Source organism: Vanellus vanellus (assembly GCF_965231255.1).
Source record: "Vanellus vanellus genome assembly, chromosome: 26".
In the NCBI taxonomy this organism is placed as follows: Eukaryota; Metazoa; Chordata; class Aves; order Charadriiformes; family Charadriidae; genus Vanellus; species Vanellus vanellus.
The window spans coordinates 3,174,286-3,201,122 of record NC_138931.1 but is presented as its reverse complement, the minus strand read 5'-3'; the positions used below and the strand labels follow the sequence as shown (position 1 = coordinate 3,201,122).

At 41.9% G+C, this 26,837-nt stretch overlaps 1 protein-coding gene across 1 annotated transcript in view; it reads right to left on the bottom strand.

The window, feature by feature from the left end:
* The window catches only part of DOCK5 (dedicator of cytokinesis 5), a gene marked incomplete at both ends in the record, with an annotated part of 79,470 nt that extends 52,865 nt beyond the window's left edge, over positions 1 to 26,605 (bottom strand). The window contains 5 exons of the mRNA XM_082495867.1: positions 540 to 636; positions 1,512 to 1,567; positions 2,581 to 2,621; positions 9,574 to 9,657; positions 26,563 to 26,605. Coding sequence (XP_082351993.1) covers positions 540 to 636; positions 1,512 to 1,567; positions 2,581 to 2,621; positions 9,574 to 9,657; positions 26,563 to 26,605 — 321 coding nt within the window. The remainder of the gene's footprint in view (positions 1 to 539; positions 637 to 1,511; positions 1,568 to 2,580; positions 2,622 to 9,573; positions 9,658 to 26,562) is intronic.
* Positions 26,606 to 26,837: the final 232 nt, after the last annotated feature.

Here is a 26,837-nt window from a genome sequence, read left to right as displayed (position 1 = left end):
ACCCGTTTGAGCTGCCGGCACTCTGGGGTGAGGATCTACCACTCTGTTAAGTACCTACAATACTTCTAGAAAAGCAGGGTTCACACTTGTTAAAGGTTCTGTTAAAACAACATCATGGTTTCTCACACAACATTCTCACAGAGCTGAGATATTTTGCCCTCACACAGGACAGACGTGGCAGGCGAAACAGGAACACTGATTTGAGCAGTGAACTGTGACTCACACACACAGCTCCAGCCAGCTGACATGATGCTGAGCGTGACTTATGCCAGTCAATGTTTCATCACTGCTGTGTCATCACACAATTATTCAAGTACAGTGAACACTGTAGCACCGATGAAACCACAGTTCTGTGATCACACATTCCATTCAGTGGAGAGCAGAACATTTTTAACCTCTCTTAAGAGCATTTTACAATAATGATAGTTCTACAATTCTGCATAACGTTCTATTCAAAGTCTTAAGGTGCCCTGCAAAAAGCCCAGTCTCATCTCATCTGAGGTCATTTAATACAACACCAACCACTGAAGAAAACGTACCACATATAACTTGTGCCAGATGACTGCCCACTCCCTCAGGGTAGAAGTGAGTTCTTGCCCAAGGGGCAATTCACTTGGAATCACTGTTTCATGTTGTCTAGAGAAAAAAGGAGAAAATAGGAAAAAAGGTGTTACACTTGAGATTAAAACTTAGTAGTAAAACATACTTTTTTGATCAATACATAAATGGAAATTTCAGAGGGCTTGATATTCACACCATTCACTCACACACAATGCCAAGATTCTTAAGTTGTTCAATTGGTTCTCCAACACATACGCGCATGTTCATTATCCATTTTTAATGAAAACATGCTTCAAGTTTCTTTCAGCCTTGTTCCTCTTAATGGATCCATTCCAGAAACATGCTAAATAGACAGGAATTAAGTTTGGAAGAATCACCACTTCCAACAGTAACTTGGCTACAGTTACTAAAAAAAAAAAAAAAAAAAAGAAAAAGAAAAAAAAGAAAAAAAAAGCACTTTCTAAAGTATCTTCCGTTGCAACCACTGTTTTCCTCTCACTAGAACGATCACAGAATCAGCTCTAAGAATCAAATGAGGAGACATTTCCTTAAATGTTTTCCAAGACAGGAAGGAATCCACACTCCTGCTGGCTACTTGGCTGCGAGCAGGAGTGTGTTACGACTTGCAGGAGTCCCCAGAGGAGCTGAATGTAACTTGATTGACCTGCCTCGCTACTAACTCCTCTAGCAGAGCTTTCTTATTTTTGCAAATAGTATTCTCCTGCACCTATACCCACAACTGTTTCAGTATGTACAATGCTCTGAAAAAAAGAGGTTGGAAGCAGCTCTGGAAGTCTCGCACAGGTGGTGTGCCCCGCTGCACACACAGACCAGCAGCATTCATTACAACCACCACTACTTAAGCTGTTTCTTTGCTTGTTTGTTTTTAAATGAAACACCACTCCATTGTTTCTGCTACCAAAAGAACATCTCAAGAAGCTCCAACCTACCCCCGGTCCTTCACGATTGCCTCTTTTAAATGGATATATGTTTCGGGGAAAATGCCCTAAAAATAAAAACAGAAATAGAATAAATAAATCACACTGTAGGATATGACATAACAGAAATGCATTCAACAGAAAGCAGGGGAAAGGGGTAAGAGCATGACCAGCAGAACAATGACTGGGACTGATGTTTACCTATAACAGAAATGTACTAGCTCCACCAGTCCCAGCATCGCAGGAAAAAAAACAGTAAGGAGCATCAGGTTGCACACTTGAGCGCTATATTTGGCATTAGCGCCTCAGAGAAGTCAATTCTTTGTTTCACTGCAATGACACATCTTCCTGGATGAAACGTTGTAAGCTCTTGCAAACTATCAGTTATACTCATTTGCTCTCGCTACGAAATACTCTTGGAGTCATTTGTCAAGCTGCCCTGAGCCTGTGGTTCTCCAGAAAAGCTCATAACACATGAAAGCACCTGTAGGAATGCACCAGTCCCAAGTTTCCTTTATTTAACAGAAACCTTCTAGGAATGATGCAGTCCTTTTTAAATTTTCTTTTCATTCCCCTTTACGCCTGAAAAATGGAGACTGCGAAGGATGTCACCACGAGAGGTGCCAGGATTCCTATGGGAAACCAGATTTCCACGCAGTTTTCAGACTGGTTTCACAAACCTTAACAAGTTTGGCTGAGATCCATGTGTGCATAATTTTTGGAATATTTTCCAAGCCAAATCAAAACTGTAATCTTACCATTACATATAACTAATGCTGGACATGTACAGGTCCAAGACTATAATAATAAAGCAATAAACTAGCATATGCAGATATGCAACAGTCAATTTTGCTAGTTCAAACTACATTATGCATGCTTACAATGGAGGAGTACCCAGTGAATGGTTCTGAAACATTTAGCTGAAGGGCATTTATTCCTATCACTAAGGAAAAGGACAGAGGGATCAGGAGACCTGCACTATTACAACAAGAAATACAGCAGAAGCATAGCCGATTACAGCACCGGATGGGGTCTGGCAAGGTGTGAAATAAAAATTAGTTACTGAAAAGTGAGGTCATACCTTCTTAGATTTATTTCGGAGCGTGTATCCTCGGTACCAGCCTGTCAAAGGGAAACAAAATTTTTTTATTTTTTTTTCCCCTGTCTACAGCAATTAAATACACATTGTCATTCTCACCAGGTTTCTGCAACATATATCTATTGATCCTACTCATTTGAGATCTACTATTGTGAAGCCACCTCTGCTCCGTCCGTAGGAGGCTCGGGTGCCAGGAGTAGTGCAGAAGGGTGCCTCTTCCCACCACGAACTGGCACCCGCACTTCTACTCTGCACATCCGTGTGGGTGGTGCTCAACGGAAAAGCAGGCCACTCCGTGCTATATGTTTTGAAAGTGACAATCCTTGTTCCGTAAAGCTTACAAGTTATATATACACGGCACACAACTACTGCTACGAGCATCTGACAGAGGAGGCAGAGACACAGACATGCACGCGGAACCACCAGCCCAAGCTCATATAGCATGTATCTGCCAGCGAGAAATATGTTCAGGTCTCCAATTCCACTCCACCCCTTTAATATTTTTTTTTTTCTATGAAGTGTATTTACATCCAAATCATCTTATAGATGGTGCTCACGTTCCACATTATGTAGGTTCTTTGTTTTCTTCTGTGACTCAGTCTAAAGCCTTCCTTCAAAGAAAGGCTGAAAGAGAATGTTTTATAAGGCAAAAAAAAAACCCAACTCGGAACTGTTTGCCCTGGTACAGATACTGTTCCTCAATATTATCTTGACAAGTTCTAGTCAAGTATAATACACAAAGTAATAACTGTGATCCCCATGACTCAGGAGCATATGTCACTGTCAGACGTATGTTTCTTCTCTCTTCAGCACCAGGGGTTTAACCAGAATTTTGATTTCAAGGTCACTGAAACGCAAGCGTATGAAAGAACTGCTGTATTTCTTATGTCCTCAAGCAAGCCTCGCTTCACGAGCGGAGAGCAGAGGAGCATAGCTGTGGGCAAGTCACTCCCGCTCTTCTTCTGCCACCTCCAGACGGTGTGAGACAAAGGGGTTTTTCTCTCACGCTCAAAGGGGATTTTCCTCATCTGTCTCAGCTGTACAAGAGCTGTGCATCATCGAGCACTCTTTCCGCTGGGTGCCTCTTCCTTGCCATAAGCAACAGTTTCCACCACCTTCAGTCCTCCTGAAGTTACTATACTGGAAATAACAAACTAAACATTTCAGAAGAAGAATCTGAACATGAAAATGCTGATGTGCAGGTATAACATCCCTCGTGTTGTTCTGGGACAGGACCCAGACTTGCACTTTCTCACTGACTCTCAGCCACTAAAAACGCCACTCCAAATGCCAGGACACTCTGCGACCCCAGCTCTCAATGAACCGTGTCCCTAGAGCACCAGGGTTGGACTCTTTTCCTAAGGTTCTGCTTGCATTGAAATGGAAAACATTGACACTACCTCTCAGCAAACCTGAAGGGCTCAGATCATCGTCTCTAACGTATGAACGATGTCCAGAGCTATCAAGACAGAACACATCGCTGCTCCAAGATGATTATGTTCAGTTGAGTGGCAAAGGGATTTAAGGAAATAATCAGGCAAAGAAGAGAGGAGGGGAGGGTGGGGATTTAGGGGTTTTTTTGGTTGTGTTTTTTTTTTTTTTTTCCCCCTTTTTTCTTTCTGTTTTTTTCCTCCCAATAGATTTATATATTTACCAAAGAAGGTTCCATGAAGAACCATGGATCCGAAACTCCCTCAACCATAAATTAGAGCTTAGGGTGTTTTTTTTTTTGTTGGGTGGTGGTGTTGGTTTTTTTTGGGGGGTGGGGGGAGGCTTGGTCTTGTTTGTTTGTTTTTTTTTTTTTTTCCCCACTAAGCACAGTTTTGTCCCCTTTCACTAGCAATGAGAACGTGAATCAGCTTGACCGCATAATCCCAAATATTCCAGTAGTTAAGTTAGAAGGAAAGAAGAAATTCCATTCCTTCCACAGGATGCAGATAGGATTATACATTGATCATGGACCAATGGATAAGGTACTGGATTAGGGATGAGAAGATTTAGGTTCTATTTTTATCCAAGTTGTAATTAATTGAACCGTCAAGTAGGAATTCTTTAGGGGGCGATACAAAGCTCAAAGAAGTTAACAAGAATATCTTCCCAGTGATTTCAATTCCATTTGACACAGCCTCTCAGCCTTTCTATACCACAGCTTCCTCGTATTTAAAATGGCTTCTTGGCATTAACCACATTCCTGTAAAATATTTTGCAATCATTGCATAAAGGCATGTCATATATTATTATGCAAAACTATTTCAGCAAGCATCTCATGCAACTTTTTCAGAATTCTGTTCCAATTTTCAATAATCTTATTCACCATTTTAAAAGGAACAAAAGCTTTTGGCAGTGGTCAATCAATTACTTGGTTTCTTCTTTAAAGGAAAAAAAATCTGCTTAAAGCTTCAGAGTAACGATAGACTACTTAATCATTTCTCTTAAGTATTTTCCCCAAGCAGAGATGTGTTAAATGGAGAATGGCTTTTCAGTTGATGACATGGAAAATTTCAGCTACTACAACACACTTTCACACTGAAGTCTGATTAAGAACGCAAGGACAGCAGACTGAGTCTTGCAAAGAAATGTCATAACATTGGGGTTTTTTTGTTCGGTTTGGGGTTTTGGGGGTTTTTTTGTTTGTTTGTTTTTTTAATAGAACACAGGTCCTGACTTTCACCTTTAATTAAATGGATTTTATGCAGTCTGTAAAAGATCAGAAAATCTAAGAAAAAAATTACTCAGATTACAATAGTTTAGGCAACTAAAAGTTATACACAGTGATGCAATCCCAGATCACGTGCTTAACCACAAGGTCTTTGTTCCTCTTCCACTGCAGTGGTCTCAGTACCACAACATCCACTGCTGCACTGTACTGAAATAAAACAAGGGACTGCTTTGTTTAGCTACAGTGGTCAGAGGAAAGATGAAAGACCACTAGGAACAAATTCAATGTAAACTTATTTTCATCAGGAGAAGAAATTGATCGGAATCATGGTATGTGGGCACACGTTCCTTCTACGTACATTTGGCTACTTCCCACAGCTTGCCTGGAAGAAGAATATATACTACAGATTAGAACAGATTCCCCTAAACAGAAACGTATCCTCCCCGGCTCACTGCTCAAGGACAGATTCTCAGAGAGTAAGTAAATCCTGCACTGAAGCAGCCTTCAAAGTACTGGACGCAGCAAGTTTCCTTCTTTTCTTGGATTTTGCAGCATATGCCCAGTCTTGACAATATTTGGCAAACAACAGGATAAGCATGCACTGCTTATCTTATTATCAAGTGGAAAAAGTAATTTTATACAAAACCTCATGCCCTTCTGCAACCAGACAGCCAACCAGAGAAAGGAGGAAAAGAAATACCTTGCTCTGCAGTTTTCAGGAGTCTATCACGACCAGGACACCTAAACCAACACAACCACGCTTTGCAGAGGCTATATGTGTATTTGTTTTAAAGGGCCGGTAAGTCTAAGAAAACTGGTATCCTCCAGATCTTCATGTTTAATAAATAAACCCTAGTGTTTCAAAGCATGCTTGATGACCAACTAAGACATTTCAAACGTTATTTAAAATCAGACAGTGAAAAGCTGAATATGCAGGTTTAGACCCTATCTACAGTGCAAACCCCACTTACAACTGCGCCTAACGGCAGATTGACAAAGATGCAGTATGCCACAATCTTCATTTTCCTGGACAGAAGGAAATGCTGCACTGTCTAGACTACAGAGTTATTCAACCCAATAGCAATCAGCTCTCAGGTGTCCCTAGGCGGATTCAAGCTGCATCGGACATCAGCACGTCATAGTTTGGGCCAGAAATATTTGAAACCTTTAGTTCAAACTGCTCACTCAGTCTGTGATTCCAGCTCTGATGACCTTCACCTATGTTGTGTACTTTGCCCAAGTTGAAGCTACCACTCACAGGGATGATCACCCTTTGACGAATCCTTGACATAGGCAAGCTGCAGCACTGTGAACAGAAGATTTACCACGTTATCACTCCCTTATCTTCTTTTGTGCACTCACGATCCAAGCCTAACTGTGTAGTTTTACCTGGGACTTATAAAACATTAAGCAAAGCATCTGTTTAGAGCATGGGAAAAGAAAGATTTACTAAGAACAGTGTAGTGCCAGAGCCTCACCCCAAATTTGGCCAACTTTCCAGGGACTTCCAGCCTTTGCAGCAGGCCTCTAACTCCCGATAGCATCCGCTAGCACAAATGAGCAGGATTGTGCAATGTAAAGGTGCCTTCTCCCTTTGTGAGGCCCTCTGGCAGTGCAGCACAGCACCTGACTGCAGGCACTGCACCTGAAGAGTTCGGAGACACTCCGGTCCCTGGCAAAGCCACACAATGTGAGCAGTCCGCACAGCAGAGGCTGACACCAAACTGCATCCATACCTTCTGGCCTGCACTTTAATTCACTTTATTGCTCTTTGCTTCTTGCACACCTCCCCCAGTCAATTCTCAGCTGTATCAGTGTTATGTCTCAAAGCTATTCAGCCAGTCCAGAGTCAGATAACTTTTATTGTTAACACCGAAACCCGGCGTGAGCTTCAGCCTTGCTGCCTTGCTGTCAAGGAACAAACTGTGCACTTTGATTCTTACAGATGGAGCGGAGCCAGCCGCAACCCCGGACGCAGAATACAAAGAGCTTTCAAGTGAAGGCTGTTTGATACAGAGGGCCTTCTCCGAACAGGGCTGGGGAGAGAAGACCTGCCAACTGCAACCAGGAGGAAGAAGGAGGCACGTTCCAGACGACTGACAGAGCAGGAAGCAGACGGTGCTGCAACAGCCCTGAGAACCTTCTGGAAACTCACAGAAGATGCTCCTGTGCATCCTGAGGTAGGGAACAATAGCAGGGAGCGAGATTTTCCAAGGGGCTATTACCATTACACAAAAGCACCTGGACAATCCTGAAAACCTCCCCCTTAATTCCCTAAGGAATGTTACCTATAGCCTAAGGAACGCTCTCAGCCAGGAGCTGCAGGGATAACTCACACCAACTAAAAAAAAGGCATCTCTGAGCCTTTCTTCTTGCAAAGGAAACACCCTGGTTGAATGGAACCTTGTTCTAAATTGAGACTTTTGTATCCAGATAAGAACGGTGATTAGTGGAACAAAAACCCCCAGTCTGATAAAAGTGGAGTTGTATTTGTAAGTATACCTCATTAGCATGAGAAGAAACAGAAAAGGCTTCTTGTGAGAACACTCATTCTCAAAACCACAATCCACAGATGTCTGGGAACACCAGCTGAAAGCTGATGTCCCAGAAGAAAAATAGATGCAATATGACAAGAGAATTTCTTCCCAAGCAGAAAGAATATCTGAATTTGGAGGTTTTAAGATGACTTTATGGGAAGTAAGACCAGACCTGCAGCAGAGTTACCATCTCAGAGACAATCCGCATCTTTTCCTTTACATTCACAAATGTCCAGCCTGAATTTTTGGCTGCTCTTTCCAGGAAAAGTATTTAGTTGTGCTGCAGTAATTCTTAGGTGCCTCAGTGACAAACTAGGATGCCACACTGATGGCTCAGCATATGAAAACAATCAAAACACATTCACTTTCCCAAACAATTTACAATCAGTCCTCTCAGGCTGAAGTTGCAAACTGGGACATTTCAGGTAAGAAGGGGATGCCATTTGGGTATTCATTTCCTATTCTTGACTGTCTCTGTTAAACAGCTGATTACAGACCAAGTAGTAGGACTAAACAATGATGCTGCTTTAAAAAAAAAAAAGAAAAAGAAATACCCCAACATTTTGGGAAGTACAAGATGCATCCTCTTCATGAGGGCAATTCTCATCCCTGACACTCCCTCTTCCTTGTGTCTTTCTGCAAAACCAGTTCCTAAGTTACTACTATTACATACGGATTTTTTCCCATTTCTCCTTCTCTCTCTCCCCCCGCCAAACACACTCACCACTATCACACACATCAGTGTAAAACACACATCAGCAACATAATCTGCTTTGACACCTAGGAACTGGCTGGCAGTTTCCAGTGTCAAGGTCAAAGAGAAGTGGAAAGAGAAGAACTGGCTAAGAATAAATTGCTAAAACAAGCAGCTTGCCCTTCCCAGCACAGACATTACAGAGTTTTTGTATGCTGATGCTGCTTGTGAAAATGATTGAATTTACGTTTTGGAAAGAGTATTTAGATTTTGGAGAGCCTTCCAAATGAAGTAGGGACTAGTACATTCTTTAAAATGATTAAATGGCTGTGTTCCATTCTTAACATTGAAGTCTTAAACAGTCTAATGTAATAAGTAAATACTAAACAGACAAGTGTAATTTTCATCTTGTTTAAAACAGTTTTGTCTTCCTTTCTGCAAGGTGTTTTACATTAAGGTACATATTATGAAAAACTTCCCAGTAAAGCACTGGGAGAAACAGCCTAAAAAGGCCACGGGAGCTCCATAACTGGAGGCTTTTTAAAACATATAATGCCAGCTCGTGATATTACAGCTTAAACCAACATTGCTTTTGAAACAATTAGACCTGCCCTCTCCTTTTCTTTCATCCACTGCCTCTGTTGTCTCGGATCAAAGAACTAACGCAGGTTAAAAGCTACTTTTTAAAAAAATTATTACTATTTCCCAGCTGGATCGTTTCATCACATGACTATAGAAGCGCTTGGCCTGGCACAAGGAAGAGCCAAGCTAAAAAGGTGTGGGGTGAAAACAGGAATGAACAGCCAGAAGTAAGTGTTTCTTTCTCTTGCAGTCCTGCCTTGAGATACTACTGAAAACTTACCTTGACACACCTCTGCCAGGAACAGCGTAAATACACTTGCCACTTCTGTATTTTATACATTTTTAATACTGTGTTAAAAGCAAAGTGCATACAAACACTACAAAGCAAGCTTTGTGCTTTTGGGTAGATCAGAAGTTGAAAACTGAGATCTATAAAAATATTGATTTGTTATATTTACTTTTTAAAAACCCTGCAAAGTACTTGAAAGTGATCTGCAACCTACCTTCATACATCTCCAAAATGTGAACAGTATCGCCAACTTGCAAGGAGAGCTCCACATCTTGGACAGCATCGTAATTGTATATTGCTAAAAAGGGGAAAAGGTGGGAGAGAGAGATGAAAAACACAATCACGAAAGCTGTGAGGTAATCAGATTTTGAAATCTGGTATCATGGCACCTGTCAAAGGCAGAATACGGTTTTGAAAAAGCACTATAAAGTTTCTAAGCTGTCCTGTGCATATAATACACCGGAAAAGTACGCAGCTTATCCATTTCCAGATTCTATCATCAGTTCCTGCAAGGATAAAAACCATTATTCTTAAGAGTCAACAAATTTTGCCTTTTACCTTTAGGAATACAGATCTTCGACACTATATTAAGAAGCTGCATCTTCCCGCTTTACCTGACAACCTGCCCAGCAAAGGTCACTATCACCCCAGGCAGAGGTTATGGATCAATTAGGTAATTGTCATTTTTTATTAGTGTTTCACAGAACTAACTGCGATGTAGCACTCACAAGCACTGGCAAACAAACATGAATTGGATGTTATAAGAAAAAAATGCCACTATTCTACATTAAATGCCTCAGACTATTTGCTACTAAAGGCTCTTTCCAGACCAGAACCATCTTAGCACAAAAACTTGAGATTCTCTGCAAATTTAATCCCTACCAAAGACAAAGCTAATCTGAATGCTTATCGGATTTTCAGTAGGAATAGGATTAAGCCCAGAAGCGCAGGCTTCTACACTGCCTTTTCTCTGGAACTTCATGAGGTGCGCAATTTCACCGGGCAAAGCAGGAGAGCCCTCCTTAGAGCTGCTGGAGGCTTGTCAAGGTGAGAACGTTTCATCGGAATTTGCTTTCAAACCAATGTGAGTACAAAGATATAATGCAGTCAGGAAAATGCTTTACTATGGTTCAATGAATTGATCGGCTAAATCAGAACAGACCACTCCTCCACCAAAATGACATTATCTTAGTTATTTATTTATTTAAAACACTATTTTAAGTACAGATCACATCTTAAATTCAGCAATGTAATTTTGTCTCACATATAAGTGTCATTTTAAGTCTCCATATCTGTTCCCCAAGAAAATGTATTGGTGAAGTAAACACAATGTTTATTTTTATGAAGAAGGCAAATAAATCATGCAAACGTTTTCAGAGGGCTTTGGGAAAATTCTTCAGACGGTTTGTATTTGAAGAACTCACTCTGAAAATTAAATAAATAAATAAAAAATTGAGCTACTATGTCAGGAAATTCGCATCAAATGCCTATCATTTCCATCAAGATGAGGGACATTGCCTCCTGGCAAGCATCCAGCTTAAACAAATGACTGTGGCTTACCGCACCGGAAATTATCTCACATATAGTAGCTTTCTTTAAATATTGTAACTATAAATAATCCAACAGAAATAGGCAGGCAACGTGAATTCCCTGCAGTATCTCACATAGACCCTGATCACAAACAGATACTCTTCTCATGCTGCAGGGGCAGTGTTTGTTCACAGTGGCCTGAATTCGTGCCTACTGGAACCTCAGTGCCTGCAGAGACACACATAGACGATGCATTGAATCTATTACATTGTCTTCCAGAGGGTTACGTGAATGTTACTGGACTTCTGCTCCTAAGGCACCAGCTGCTTTGACATCCAGTTTTCTCTCCCTCCCTGCAACAGCGTTATAAGCCAAGACATTAAAAACTGACTGGTGATTTGGATAGTCAGTTTAGACACCTTAAAGGCCCCCAAATAGGCCCAGAAGTAAAAATCCCATCAATGTTTCAGCAGAAAAATATGTATAACATTTACGTGTAAAGACAAACAAACGTACGCAGGAGTAGATCAGAGTAGCCCATTAAGAACTACCTTGTATTGACAGACGCCGAGATCATAAACTGAATGAAGAACTTGTCAACATTGTATTCGATTCGGTTAAGAAGAAACCATCCTGCCAGATACATAAAATAATTCCGCAAGGGTTTGCAGAGGTCAGCATAAAAGCACAGCGCCCAACTCCCTGCGGCCGTGCCTTCTGTTGCAGTAAACCTGCCAAATCATTAGCATTGAGCAGGGATGTTGCAATCCATTACTTGGATGGGACATCTCCAAACCTCCCCAGGGCTCAGCAGGAAGCGGTGTGGAAGGATAAGAGAATCCAGGCTCCCTTTGGAGTCACCACTGAATTGTTGGCCCGTAATGTGCTACAGGGACGCTGCGCGACATGGGAGGTGGCATTCCTCAGGTGAACTCCAGGCATCAAGCAGTCTATGGGCATTAATAATCCTATAGCACTGTCCGCAGACTTCAAAGATTTAAAGCACAGGGTCACAGCCAATTTCTAACTTGGCTGACTGCATTCTGTCTACTGAAGTCTCCTCCTGTGTTTACAGCCAGACTGCCTGACTTTCTGTCTTAAAGGGCTCTTTGGGATTCCCGATTCACGGCTGTGCTCTCCATGAGCAATGGCTGCTGTTTAGAAACAGCACGTGTGCTTATATGTATAGGGACTCCTACGTACAATTTCTAGATGCCTTGGGTTTCTTTGGGACAAACAGACATTATATAAATATCAGTCTGTATTTTTCCATAAAATGCTGCTTTAGCCTTAGACAAAAGCAGTCTGAGCAGCACCAAGTGTCTAACAGAAAGGTGGGCGGGCATCAGACAAGCCTTTCTTTTGAGAGCACAGACAGTTAATTCAAAACCAAAGAGCACAACAGCCACAAAAAGAGGGAGAACTAAACGCTGCAGTTCCCTTCCCCTCACCAAAGATCACTACAGCCACAAGACAGAACTAAACATTGCAGTTCCCTTTCCTCCTCTTTCCCTGCTTTACCAGTAAAGGTTTCGGAGCCCAATGTGTAGCATTCACAAGCTAAATGTACGCGCTTCTGCCACTGCATGTTGCAAAAAGGCAAGATTTGTGGTATCTCACTTTGCTAGACTGAATGAAGCAAGAACAGAAGGCCACTGTGTATAAAATCTCCCACCCAATGGTTATGCACAAGGTTATAAAAGACAAATTGCTGGCATATTTTCCCTGGGAGCTTTACTGTCACAACTGATGCTTCCTGCTGCTTAAAGTCAGTCCTGTCCGAAATAGTCCATCTGCAGTGATTTCAACCGCTTAGCCTCCTTTTCATCGTGTGTATTTAATCTGACCTCTTTCAGACTTAAAAGAAAAAGGAAGCTGCACATAACAAACATGGTCATGGCATGCAAACATAAAAATCCTTCATCCTTGCAGCTAGAAAAGAAGAAAAAAATTTTTTAAAAATACAGACTTGTCCCCAAATCTGCAGAAACATCTGAAGTTAAGTCTTTTCCCTTCAAGTGAAACATCAGTTGACATTTTGTCCTTGAAATTCACATTGGAACAGCGATTCTGTTCCTTTTTTCATCCTAAATGAAAAGCAGCACTGAAATCTCGCAAATTTAATCTAAACAAAGAGGAGGAGATGGAAAACATGACCCATAGGAAACAGATACTGGGTTTGTTTTAATAATCATATTCTTTGAGTATAACTCAGGCAATGTATGGTATTATTTAATTTACATGAAGGCAGTCTCCCAGTTTGATTAGTGGAAAGTAAGTCTAAGAAGTGTTTTGGGGAATGATGCATCCAGCCTACAGAATTCATTAGGATGGAAGGTCAGAGGAGTCAACATTTGGGCTGGTTTGAAAAGAACAACAGATAACTTTATGACCGATGACAGCAGCCAGAGTAATGTAGGCAAAGATAAGGAGAAGCAATTTTCATGCTTCAGGGCAGAAGGTGAGTCCTCAAAACAGATCGTGAAAGAACTCTAAACGCATTGCACAACCGGGTGTGCACGTGGGATCTTGGGGGGTACGCTGCTCTGGTCTGAAGCATCACGCAACAGTCATCGCCAGAAGCAAAGACTACACAAATGGCAAAGGAAAGCTGAGATAGCCTGGGCTTTCCAGGGCTCCGAGGAACAGCTAACGGTGAGCTGGAAGTTTCTGAGAAAACACAGAGTTTGATGCGAGCCGGCACATAGCAGTATTATGATGGGAAGAGCAGGTTTAGTTAGGTCACTCCCTCCAGTTGTACGAAGACAGAAGACTGATCACAGCACACATTCCTGATCTCTGAACCACCAGACAGCGGCACTTGAAACAGTAAAAAGCCTCAATGTCATGCATGGGGCAGAAAACAAGAAGCAGCACAATTATATCATAAAAAACCCCAAAACACACTTTGTAAACCACAAAGCTTCACTTTGTCCAAGAGTCCTGGAAGAAGCCTTAATTTGCAAGAGGTCTGTCAACAACTCACTGAGCCTGGTCTAGCCCCTACTGAAACCAGTGGAAGTTTTGGCGTATGTTTCCGTGAAAGCTGTGTCAGGCTTATTTCTTCAGTGCCACCCAACAACATCCATTTGGAAGGAAGGCGACGGTGCAGCCAGCTGTGGTGCCACATACGTATCTGGCCACACTTTAAAGCCCTTGCACGCTTCTGGAGAAGTTATCTGCACTACTGCAGCATCTTTCACACAGCACCACCGACGCATGTTAGAAAGGCTGCAAGTGTTCTCTTTTGCAAGCAGAGAAACTGAGGAAAGAAAACTTGAATGTCATCCGCAGCATATTCAAGATGAAACCCAAATATTAATTCCTAGACCCATTTTAACCACAAGTCTGTAACTCATTTTCAAGACTGTTCTAAAAGTAAAACTCAGCTAAAATGTCTGAAACAAAAGTGAATGAGGCAGAAATTGTCACATACTATTTCGTGTGTAATTCAAGCAGAATGAAATGGAATTCCTTCCTCAATAATTTGTTTAAATGCATTTGAAATGTGGATTATTGGCTTGAAAAACACAGCCACTGCAAGATCCATTATCTCTCACTTGGCTCAAAATAACCACCCCTCCACCCATTACAAAGACACGATAACCGCTTCCAAATACCATGTCCCACTTCTCTGAGGTTTGCCCTCACCACTATCTGATAGGAGAGGGCTGTGCCTTGCTTCCCCTGAACAAAGAATCACATTCAGGGCTGTTGCAATAACCAGACTTCATCTCATTACATCTTTCAACCGAAGAGTCAAAAACTATTGTACGGAAACAGAAGTATGTGCTTTTATGCTGCAACAACCCTGTATTAAGAAATGGCATTTATGCCGGACAGCCCCATTTGGAGAAGCCTGGTATGCTATCTGTTGCCAAGATATAACCAAAAAAACAGTGGCTTTATTTAAAAAACAAGGAACTGCCCAAGGAATTAATTCTTAATAGGAACAAAGGCTTTTTGATGTTTGAGCAAAAACGCTCTTGTAATTTCCCAGGAATTTCTGTCTGAAAAATTGAGAATAGCATAATTAAGATTCATATGTCAGACTATTTCTTCAAAAAAAAAAAAAAAAAAGTCAGTTGCAGTTCAACACTGTGAAACATGCACATTAACTGACTGTTATGAAAAAAATTACTACTCCTGAATTGGTTGACGCCGACATCCAGTCTCAATTCTACAAAGTTCCAAGCAACTGCTTAGCATTTTGAATGCAAATAATCCAGAATAACAGGATTATATGGATGGAAATGCTTTAATTAACAGACATTGTTAGGCTTCAGAGTCACAAATCTGATGAGCTAGAGGTGAAGCATTAACATCTTGTATACTTAGGCTCAGGCTCACCTCACACACAGGAACACACTTGGAAGGACTTCTACATATCCTTAAAAATTTTAAGATGAGTTATCTTAAAAATGGACATTAAATCAACTGAGAAATTATACTATCTGCCTATGCAGAAGGATATGGCACGGCCTTTCTAATTTGGACTCTGTAACTATGAAATTCTATATTAATTCTTTTCTTTTCAGAACCATGAGATAAGCAGGAATATCCACACTGTCCTCAGCATGCTTCCAACACCTGCAGTTCCAGCTCAGACTATTCCAATAAGCGAACTCAAATAAGGGTGTTCCCTGTTCACCTGTTAAGGACAAGAAAGCATGTCTGCTAGATGCACAGTTGATCAAAAGTCTGCTCAGGTTTTTCCAATTTCCTCTGAATAACAGAGTATTACCCTGGAGACAGGATAGACAAATCATCTAAGGCTTTGTATGTCCTACACCAACAGTCTAAATCAAACTAACTTCCAAATTTGGGACTGGGGAAGATTTTCTCTTTCAGTCATGTCATCATCAACTTTTGGATATTCCTGTCTCTCTATCATAGATTTGATCAGATTTTAGGATCAATGGTTTAATTGCTTAAAGCCTGGGTTGCTTTAGAAAAAAAAACAACAACCTCAGCCCATGGGAATATGGATGGCTCCACAAGCATTACACAAGTGCTCCAACTAGATGATCTAATGGTCTCTTATGGCTTTAAACTACGGACTAAAACCACAGTTAGCTCCATAACAATGCTCTAGAGCAAGTGGCAGACCAAATTACAAATTAGCCCATGGATTTTAATTAGAGCTTCTCAGTAGATTCAGATCAGGCAAACTGAGATGATTCAGAACTGTTGAAGCAAGAGACATACTGATTATAAAGGAAAAAGAAATTATCTCCATCGTTTCATGTCTACAGAATTCCCATTAGTCATCTTCTCCCAATTATTTATTGCAAAGTGTTCATAACAGTAGCTGTATGAAAATAAAGGAGATTCTATTCTCAGAGCGCATCTATACCGCAACACAGGACAGAGACATAGATCCTAAACATAACCAGTAAAAAAGTCATCACAGCATAAGCTGGTTTGTCTCTCTGTGAGTGTGCTTAGGGTAGCAGCAGACAAACTGTAGCTGCTTCTGTGATCTGAATCACACAAACCCCCTCTGTTATACTCATGAGGGTCTACAGTAAGTTTTCCTGATGACCAGTGACTTTTCCCAACTTACTTTTATGCCAGTGGCTAGCAGAGCGAGGCTACAGTGCTTCTGTTACAGCATTATGGTGTACTAACCCAGCCTTTGCTGTATATGAGCAGATAGAACACTTGGAAACATCTTGAAATCTCTCCCTCTCTGTCACTAAGTGCACATTTTCAAGTAGCTCTGCATTTTGCCCAGACAAAAGAACTCTGAAGTCTTGGCCCCTCTGCCTCCTCCTCACAACCAGGTCTTGGAAACCAACAGCAAAGAAAACCCACAGTAGGAAAACAATCAGAAAACATGTCTCTCCAAATGCACTTTGACAGGCATTCGTACCAACAGCCAGCCTGGGCAAAATCCTGCTATGGTAGAACCCGCTCTGACTTCACTCGATGACTAAAGAATCAACTCAATCCACAGCTTCCAGGATTTGCAATAACCCACTCTGACCTCAAGAGTTGAAACAAATGCCCCCCATCTCAAAGTCCAATTTCCCCTTCTACCCATCTCAATGTAGAGTTTAAAGTTCTGCTGGTTTTACACATGCAGGAGTTTTCTAAACCATTTTCCTGAAAACATATATGAAACTAGCAGTCTCACAGTACGTAACAGTAAGTATGCACTTTATTTTACATATGGCTAACACATATACAAATCGCTAGCTGCGTAGTCTTCTTCATTAGGCTCTCTACTTCCTTTTATTATTTTCACTCTCAAGGGCCCTGAGAGATTTTAAGCTCAGATAAGGAATTAATCTACATTAGCTGTCTCAGCTTATGTCTGGAGTAAGAGGTATGCTGTGAGCCAGTGGAGGAATAAATCAGTACCAGTAGCGCAGGAGCCAACCTGCTTCTGAACATACTCCACTCAACTAAATCCAGTGCTTGATAAGGCAGGAAAAAAAAAAAAAAAAACAACCAAAAAAAAAACCCTAGACCTGAAGTTTTAGTCTCCTTAGAACATCATGAAATGTCCCCTTTTGGGTGACATTGCAGAAATGCCCTTGGCTTTTGTTCCCACTGCGTTACGAACCTCCATCTACCTCCTGCAGTCAGTGAGAACGGTGCCTGCCTAACAGTGTTCAAACATAAAAAGGAAAGATAAAATAATGAGGTGTCAGCCACAGTGTAAAACAGTTTTTACGGCTACAGTCTGTTTCAGATCTGGCTGATTCAAACTAAACAGCATGCAACAGCATGTCAGTGTTGAAGCAGAATGAACAGATGCAGGAGTACCCAACGTGGAACCTCTGTGCCAAAAGCAGCTTCCAAATGCAAAAAGATGACAGCGCACTGCTTGTTGGGTCTGGAAGGTGGTCCATGACTTAACGGTTCTCAATCCAGCTGCTAGAAGATCTTGCACTTTCATCAAGCCAGCCTGCCTTCAGTTGACAAAAGAAAGAAGCCAGTGACAGCAAATCACCATTCCCGGTTCAGCGGTACTCAGTTCTGAGCAATATGAAGTTGGCTCAGGGAGGAAAGGTGCAGCAACAGCTGCCAATGTTATTATTACTGCTGCGCTACAGAGAAACCTCAGATCATGGTGCTATCAAACCTGCATCTTTTACCAGCTCTAATTTCAAAAAACACATCTACCTAGTGCGTTTAAATACTTCATTCATTTACCAAGATATACATTCAACTGCTTTCACTGTGACACAGTGACCTTCTCGACACGCAGGATACAAGACAAGACTGCTCCTTTTCATCTATTGGCGAGGCTACAAGAACCAGATACCATAATGACAGGCAGCTTATAGATCTTATTAGTTTAAAGAGTGCTTGATATTATTGTAAGGTACGTATCTTCCAAGCCCTGCAGCTTTATATTTTACCTCTTTGAAGTCTGAGCAGTAACATCTAGCCTGAACAATTAGTATTCTCCCAAAAAATACATTAAATCATAGTCTTGTCCTTTAGAGCAATCGTTCTAACCCCGTAACATGGTTTCAACTATCATATGACCACAGAAATCAACAGTTTTGCCATTGGCTTTACCTGAATCAGAAACTGGTTTGTATTCAGGTCAGCCTGAGTTTATTCAATTCAACAGGAATTGAATAAACTTAAAATATTATGCATCTTCTCCAAAAGTCTCTTTCTCCAATAACTGTGCATTTTGGAGAAAGAGACTTGGAAGAAAATGGGCACATAACCACTCTTGAGGTTGTCCTCTACAAAAGAAGGGGTTCATACCTAGAGCCTTCTGTGTATTGTGGTACTTGCATTCTAGTTTTAACAGCTGCCTATACTGTCTGATTTTGAATGTTTCCATTTTTACGGCCTGTGAAGAAATAGATGCTTCTTTGCAACACACATACAACTGCAACCGAATTTTACCAAGTCTGTGTAATAACCTTTTTTCCCTCCAAGCCTGCAAACGTGAAACTTGTGTTTGGACACATTAAGTACAACAGTAACTTTTGCAATGAAACTTCCAAGCAGATTTGTAAAAGCAAAAAAATCAAAACCATCACTTGATAAATTGGACTACTCAGCTAATTCCCAACTTGAAAGCGCGTGGCAATTTCAAAAGAATTAAGTGAATTTGCCACTGGCTTTAAATTACTGTCCTAGTTCTTACTGGGCAGAACATCAAAGGAAGTAGAAAGAAAACTTGGAAATACTACTGTACAGAACGGCAAGTGTTACTATCTAATGAGTTTTGCTGTATGCATTACTCTCAGAGGGAGTGAGGTTGGAGAGATGAGAGGAGGTCTAATGAGTAAAACACTTGGGCACGGAGTCCAACTGTGCCTCCAGGCTAGTCTTCACCAGAAAGTTCACTTGAGTTAAAACTTCAGCATTGTCTCTTGCTAGCATCGCACCTACACGTATCAACACTAAACTCAAGCCAACAGACCCACAGAGAATATAAAGCTACAAGATCCCATTTCATCAGCTCTAAATGTAAACCACCAGAATTACAGCCATAAATTTTTATACAAGTGTTCTCAGGCCTCCAACACCTTCCCTCTTCCATCCCTGTGCTCACAGAGAGACAGACAAGCTCTCCCACAATTTGCATGAGAAGAATTCATAGCGTGGCTTGGCCCACTGCATTTTAAGAAACTTGGAATATGCTGCCAAAAACCTCTTTGCCTCCACTGGAGAGAACCTCTATGGAAACTAGCGCTTGAGCTAACTCATGCTGGCAGGGCTAACACAAGTAGAATTTCTAACATGCATAACCATAGGGATTTCAATTGGCCTCTGTACCTTTAGTCCTTCTCATTCAGCACAGGCTTCGTAACAGATCACTCTCCCATAATTGACACCTGTGGTTTCATTGATTCGTGTTTGCAAAATGACACAAGCCCCAATCACAGAACTGGCACCACATGGCGAGATATAGTTTCGCATTTCCAGAGGCCTTTAATTCCAAAGCATTTTTATCTTGCCACCTATCTCAGGTAACACGCAAATGGCAAACAGGGGAATAGCATTGAAAAAAGGAACAGGAAATCCTGGCTGGGAATTAAGGGTCTTTCTCTGGAAGGAAGGAAAAAAGCCAAACAAGAATATTGATCCCTTTGTTGTCAAGAAGAATGAAGAACAAGCTACTCCCAAATTTGCAGTAAGCAGATCAGTTTTAATTAAAACCGCACGAGATGCAAGATAAAGAATTTGGAACCAGGTACCATGTACTGCAGCGCTCCCTTCATTTTCTAGAGCAAATTTATTCCTTTACATTAAGCTCCATCTCTCTGCAGCTTGAGGCCCCCACCACATTGTCAGAGCAATGAGAACGGAAGTGCTACAAGATTCAGGTCTCTAATATTTAAGCTAGTTACTCTTGCATTTAAAAACAAAACAAAACAAAACAAAACAAAACAAACCCACTCCTTCAGAACTAATTGGCCACTATTTGCCCGTGACATTCTGAAACAGTGTTAGAACTTACAGTGTTAGAACTTTAGAGCTGAAGTTATAAACTGTTTTATTATTATGGAGGATCAAAGTACCAAGCTTCCCTAAGAGCAGGATACTGTTATCATCTCCACTGTATCTCAGTGAACTTTTTGCCCAGATTCAGCACTTTCCAGAATAAGGTCCACTTCTATTGTGGCAACACCTCCAAAAATTTGAGGGTATAAGTGGCCAAAGAACAATCTCCACAGAACAATCACTACTCTTTTTTTTTTTTAGATACATTCTGACAATGTGCCAGACACCTATCTGAAAGCTTCAAGAGGCTGCCAGAGCAATTCATCCTTTAAACAATGCTCCCCCCTCTATTCCTGGGAGATCTTCCTTGGAGGTGCAGTCTGTACTGTACCAAAAAGACATTTTTATCATTTAAGCAACTGGTCCAACTAGCACTCTGCAACATTTTCAGTTTTTGAAGGCAACCATGAACTGGCCAGCTAGAAGGCTGTTTAGTAATTCATATTTATGTTCATTTTATTAGCACATGTTTCCTGGCAAATGCACCAAAATCCATTACAGTATTTTAGGCATTTAATCACAAGTTAAATGCACTGGACCTAAAAACATAGTGTCGTTCTGGTAGCAAGTGCTTACAGACTCTGGTAGCTGGTACTTACAGCCTCTTGACACCTCTGAACAATTAAGCCCACGTCTAACCAGCAGGAGACAGCTCAGCCAAAACTCTAGAAGGCAACCAGCAGTTCTGGATGCCTCAAGAGAGGATTTGGAGCCTCAATAAAGGGACCTGACTGTTAGTAAGATGAACTGTATGATAGTTGCTCAACATCAAGACTGTTGGTGGTGTTTCAAAGAGGATACCCAAGAGCTGAAGCACCCAGAAGTCACAACGCACTTCTAGAAATACTGCTTTTCAAAGTAAGAGTACAAAAAGGAATGGTTACAAGTCTTGTTCAGGTCAGCAATGCCTTTGAAGTCCACAGGCTTAGTTTCACGGAGAACTAAGGAGCACAGTAGTAACCACCAAAAGCAAGAGAAGTCAGGCTAATGTGGAATAACAAAAAAAATAGAAAGGACTATGGAAGCAAGAAGTGGCACAGCCAGCTTTCATGTCAAATAAACTGTAGTTTATAGCAGTAAAAATTGGGGAATTACATCAGAAATAAAGTGTTGTATACTACTCTGAAGATTCAAAACTTTTTGCTGGCAACAATGCCAACATTTTCACCTTTCCCTGTTGAAAGTTTTGTTGGTATTGTCATCAACATGACAATTTTTAGACACATTATAATAAAGCAAGTGAGAGAAAAAATTAGTAGCTATAGAGTGTTTCTATCAATAGAGAGGAAGACAGTCACTTCTCCAGTGGGAATGGGCTCTTCCATCCTTCTAGAGCTCTCACCAGGAACCTGTTGCACTACGGTGGACTTAAGTTCCAAATCAAAAGCATTCTAGAGTAACAGCAGGCAGAAGGCAAGCAGCAAGTTGAAACAAATGTGAATTTTGCTCTAATTTGACATGATGTACTACTATCAGTGCTGTGAAACTCCTTTGATCACAGACTGTATTTCGAGACAACTCTGCAGAAGATGTATGAGGTTTGAACACAAAGCCAAGACCTGATGGCCCAGCGTATCAGAAGTTATCACAAATCAAACCATTAGTAAGAAAATCTTATTCTGCAGCACTCTCTCTTCCTCTCTGATCCTTTGCATTTCTGCTCACATAAATCACAAACGTAGCTAGCAGGCACTGGTTTACATTTGAAAAATTACTGCCATTCCTAAGACATGACGCAGCTGATTGTAACTCAACCACCACATGGTATTTCAAAAAAAGTAAATACTTCTTTGCGACAAGAATAGTCCTATGCTCCGGCCCCTCCAGCAGGGAAAAATTTAATGGGTTTAAAAGGCCACCAATAACTATTAGGGGTTATTACCTGTCAGTTTAAAAAAAAAAAAAATTATTAAAAATGCAAAACAAACAAACACACACAAAAAAACGATCAACTGAAACTCAAAGGCTGCTATTTGCCACTGTAACAGTTTCTATTGGTAATATGGCTAAGGTATTTTAGCCATAGCAAATGGCCACGCTTCTTTCAGAACCACATCAAATCGAGCCATCCCCTTTCCAACATCCACCTATGTATCCACATACTTGAAGTGCAAAATGGGACTCCCTGGAATGGGGTGTGAGGAGACAGGGGAAGCTTGAGAATTAAAGCTGCCCGCAAGTTTCTCAACCTTTCCCTCCCAGCCCTCTGCCTTTAAAAATGCACCAGATCAAACCATTTCCCACAGAGTGACTGAACCGCTTTGTTTAATTAGCTTCCCTTCAACCCAACATTTTAAGACATTTTCTAAACAAAACATGACTCTGGTTTTACTCAGAGCCTATAAAGATTACTAACATACAAACAATGCATTGATATACCTCACTGACCAGTGAAGTTTTTGTGGGCTCAATAATATTTTAAGTTATAAATTTAACAATTTGGAGAGATCACAGACAACAAATGTTGCTTAAGCTTTTCCTTACTCCTTCTAAGCAGAATACCACAATGAAACAGCCACTACCCCAAAAATAATGGTAGATTTACATTTCACAAGCTAGTCATACCAGTGCATCCAGATGCAAGCCACCATCTTCACCAAAATGCAAATTATTCTGGACCTCATGTCTCAGAGCTCCTTCAGTAAAACTTCAGTTAATAATTTCTAATTCTGAAAGACCAGATTCATGGATTAGCTGAACAATAGCTGCATACACAGATCAAACTACATAATTACAAGCAAACATATCACATCCTGTTAGTTCGCAGTCAAAGGTGACATATAAAGCATGTGTGTACCTGATGCATCATTACAGTCACCTGGAAACTGGTCTGGCTGAAAACTCAGCACTTTTCATTTCTGCACTGGTATTAAGCTGGGCCGGTTCCCTGCCCTGGCTTACCACACTGCTACTGCCTGCAGAAAGGAACCAGAAAAAGGAGTCTGTCCGACTGCTTGTTCTGATAGCAGCCTGGATTGGTACCAGAATAGCTTATGATTCCACAGACTCCAGACTCTCTCATACTTGGTACCGAAACCATTAATACAGTCTTCTCCAGTGTGCAAAGGACACTTACATGTCAAGGACAGATGATGCCTAAAGAAAGAATTGCTTTTGCACCCGAAATGTAATACTTAGGCTGAAGTTAATGCAAGCAGAATGTTACTGCCAGCAGAAAAAGAAAATAATTACCTTGTTGAATCCTTACACCCTAAGTTAATAATTTTAAAATAAGCAGATAACAAAAGTTAAAAATCATGGGGAATCATTCAGCTATTCTTTCCTTCAGAGTACGATCTTTTGACTGAAAAGAGTCTGTGGGAAAGGCATTCAGCAAATGACACCACCTTTTTGAGAGAAGCACTTGACTAAGAGTAAGTTACTTCATTTAGTTCGGCCCAAAAACTGAGCAGCTTTCAAGGAAGACACACCACATAGTATCTTTCCTTCCCAAATTAGAGGTGAAGCGTGTTGCAAGGAAGCTTTGCAAGACCCAGAAAATCCCATTGCTTAAAGAAGCAAGACGTTGCCCATCAGACGATCAGCAGTGTTTTGTCCCTTTACAAAGCTGAAGCTTCCAAAATCCCATCTGTTACTGGGTTGAAAATTCAATGCAAGTGAGAAACTGCAAGCCATTTGTCTCTCACGTATGCTTCCCTAAAAATGCTACAATTTCCAATCTTGCACTCTCTGCTGTCTGCTATTTCAAACTCAGCCCATATGCCATCTGTATTACCCACGGTAAAGGTAGCAGTCTCCAGGTTTAACCAATTGAAGACAAAACTGGAAAGCAGCCAATCAGTTTAAACCCACAATCAACAAACCTGTAGAATAATCCAGGACATAAACTATTCTGAACTGAAATGCAAAAATCAGACAAGTGACAATGAATCACATTCTTTACTTCTTGGAATTTCTTACTGTGTTGGTACGATTTATGGGGTTGCATTTAAAATAAATGCAAGTAGTTTCCAAAGAACAGATTACTAACAGCCACAATGCCCGTGTTCTTTCTGAAAAGAATGAACTTCTACCTTTACACTTCACAACTATCACCTTATCCATGCTACCAGTGAATGAAAGTTGTTGCCATCTAATGGCCTGTATCATACAAACCAGCAGCGTTCATTCAACCACCTTCATAATCGGTACTAAGAGGCACCTTGGTAAGCAGGCAGATTAATGGCCTGAGCAGCTCACAATTTCCTATCAATCCTCATCAAATTCTTCAAATTAAGCACAAAACCAATGAGGACTGCTACCTGAGTGCAGAGCACGAACACAGCATAGGATGCAATTGCAGATAGGAAACCGACAAGTCTGCAAATGTCAAATTGACAAAATTACCATTCCACTAATGCCACGTATCAAACACTGCCTGATAAAGATAGCCACTGCATAAATAATTCTGTTTGCTGCCTGTGGATTAACTCCATCAGTTCTGGCTGCAAATTAAATGCAAGAGCCAAAGCATTACAGATTCTATGTCAGTTCAGTCCAGGTGTCTGCATACAGGGGAAAGACGTATCTTTTTCACACAGCTGTCTGAACACACAGAAGTAAGGGGACACCGGCACACTTTTTGATTGGCAATTTAAGGGAAGAGGCAGATTTTCCCCTCCACCCTGCTTACTCACAAGGCAGTGCCCTTTCTGGCAGAAGAGCTGTCATAATCAGCAGTTGGCTCAGGCCAGCACGAAAAACTCACCCCGGAAGCTAATAAAAAAGCAGTCAGAGGAGTGCCTCTGATTCATCTCACTGCCCAAGGCCATTCTGGAGGTAGAAGAGCCTTGCTCAAAGGTGCACTTCAAAAAACCCCACCATAATCTAGCACAGCCAGTCATACTAGTACTAGATAGTTTATGTGATTATAATACCAAAAATTTTAAATTCCTGATGCTCAGAGTAATCTCATCAAGTCATACATACAGGCTCTCACGTATAAATAGCCTGGGCTGTTACCTACACAGAAAGAAACAAAGTTCAGGGCATACGATACTCCACACCCTCCCAGTTACCAGAGCAGAAACTAGATAAGGTTGTGCTGCGTATAGTAACTCTAAAGCTTAAGCCCCAGTCCTGAAAGAAGCGGGCTGCCCCTCTGCAAAGCCACTTTGAAATCAAGTGGGCAACTTATTGCAAATTCACTGTGAAAAATTGTGCAGGATGAGGTTCTTCACCTTTAAACTCATGGACTGAACTTGAACGAACAACCTCACAGGCGTCAGGGCAATTAACACTTTGCAAGCATGAAATTAAACATTTTTCTCACATCAAGAAATCCACTGTGTAACACAAGGGGCACAGAAGATCACTCTTTCATTAAAATAAACTATCAGAAGTTGTTTGTGCCATTAGTGGTTTCCTGCCTATTGTTCTCTGCCCAGTTCTCACAACCAACCTGAAAATCGTGTGGTTTTCAATTTGCCAAATTCTGAAGAAAAGAGTAACTTATTAGCGACACCACTGGCTATGTTCCTCCTCGAGAAAAACGAGCCTACCTGGGTTGGAAAATACTCAGCTCAACAATCTCCTTTTAAACATAAAGGAGAGGACAGGGCAGAAGGTACGAGGTGCCAGTCAAGCTTTCACCGTTCCTCCCCCTATGACTGTGACGATTTCCACCCCCTGCAAAGATGTCACCCGCAGTCCTGAATTCACTCATTACAACCTTCGTATCCTGTCATCACTATTTCTAGCCGCATCTTCGTTTTTGCTGCAGTGTTAGAGCACTCTTCACCATAAAACATGCTGGAGAAGCAAAATTACAAAGGTCAGTCCCGAACTTGCAGGATTCCAGAAACCCGGAGCTCCCCGGGTGTGAACTGGACAGACACCAGCGCCTCCAGCCCAAAGGGTTCAAAGAGTGAATACGCGCTGCCCAGACCTGAGCGGGGAAGAGAGCACAGGCTGAAAAAAAAAGACAGGAATTAGGAAAGTGCGTGGAGGAGAAAGGAGCCAAGGCTGTGCAAAAGAAAAAGAACGACTCTAGACGAGGGAGGGGGAAGCAAACGAAGGTGCGGCGCGGGGACACCCGGCGGCAGGGGCGGCGCGGGGCAGCGGAGCGCCGTACCCCGATGCGGGGAGGGAGCGGCGGCCCCCGGGGAGGGGACGCGGGGCGGCCCGAAGGCAGGAGCGGAGGGGAGGGGGCGCCCGGGGCGGGGGGGGTGTCCGGGCTGGCACTCACCGACCCCGTACTTCTCCCGCTTGGTGGGGATCCAGCGGGCCATGCCGGCCGGCCGGCGGGGCGGGGGAGAGGGGGCGGGCGGCTTCCCCGCGGCGCGGTCGGGCTCAGCGCGGCCGCTCTCCCGCCGCCGCCTCGCCGCACTGCCGGGGGCCCGCCGGCCCGGGCCGCTCCGCCATGCTACGAAACTTCCCGGCAGCCGCCCAACTTTCCTCGCCTACCCCGCCGCGCCGAGCCGCGCCGAGCGGAGGAGAAGGAGGGAGGGACGGAGGCGGCTT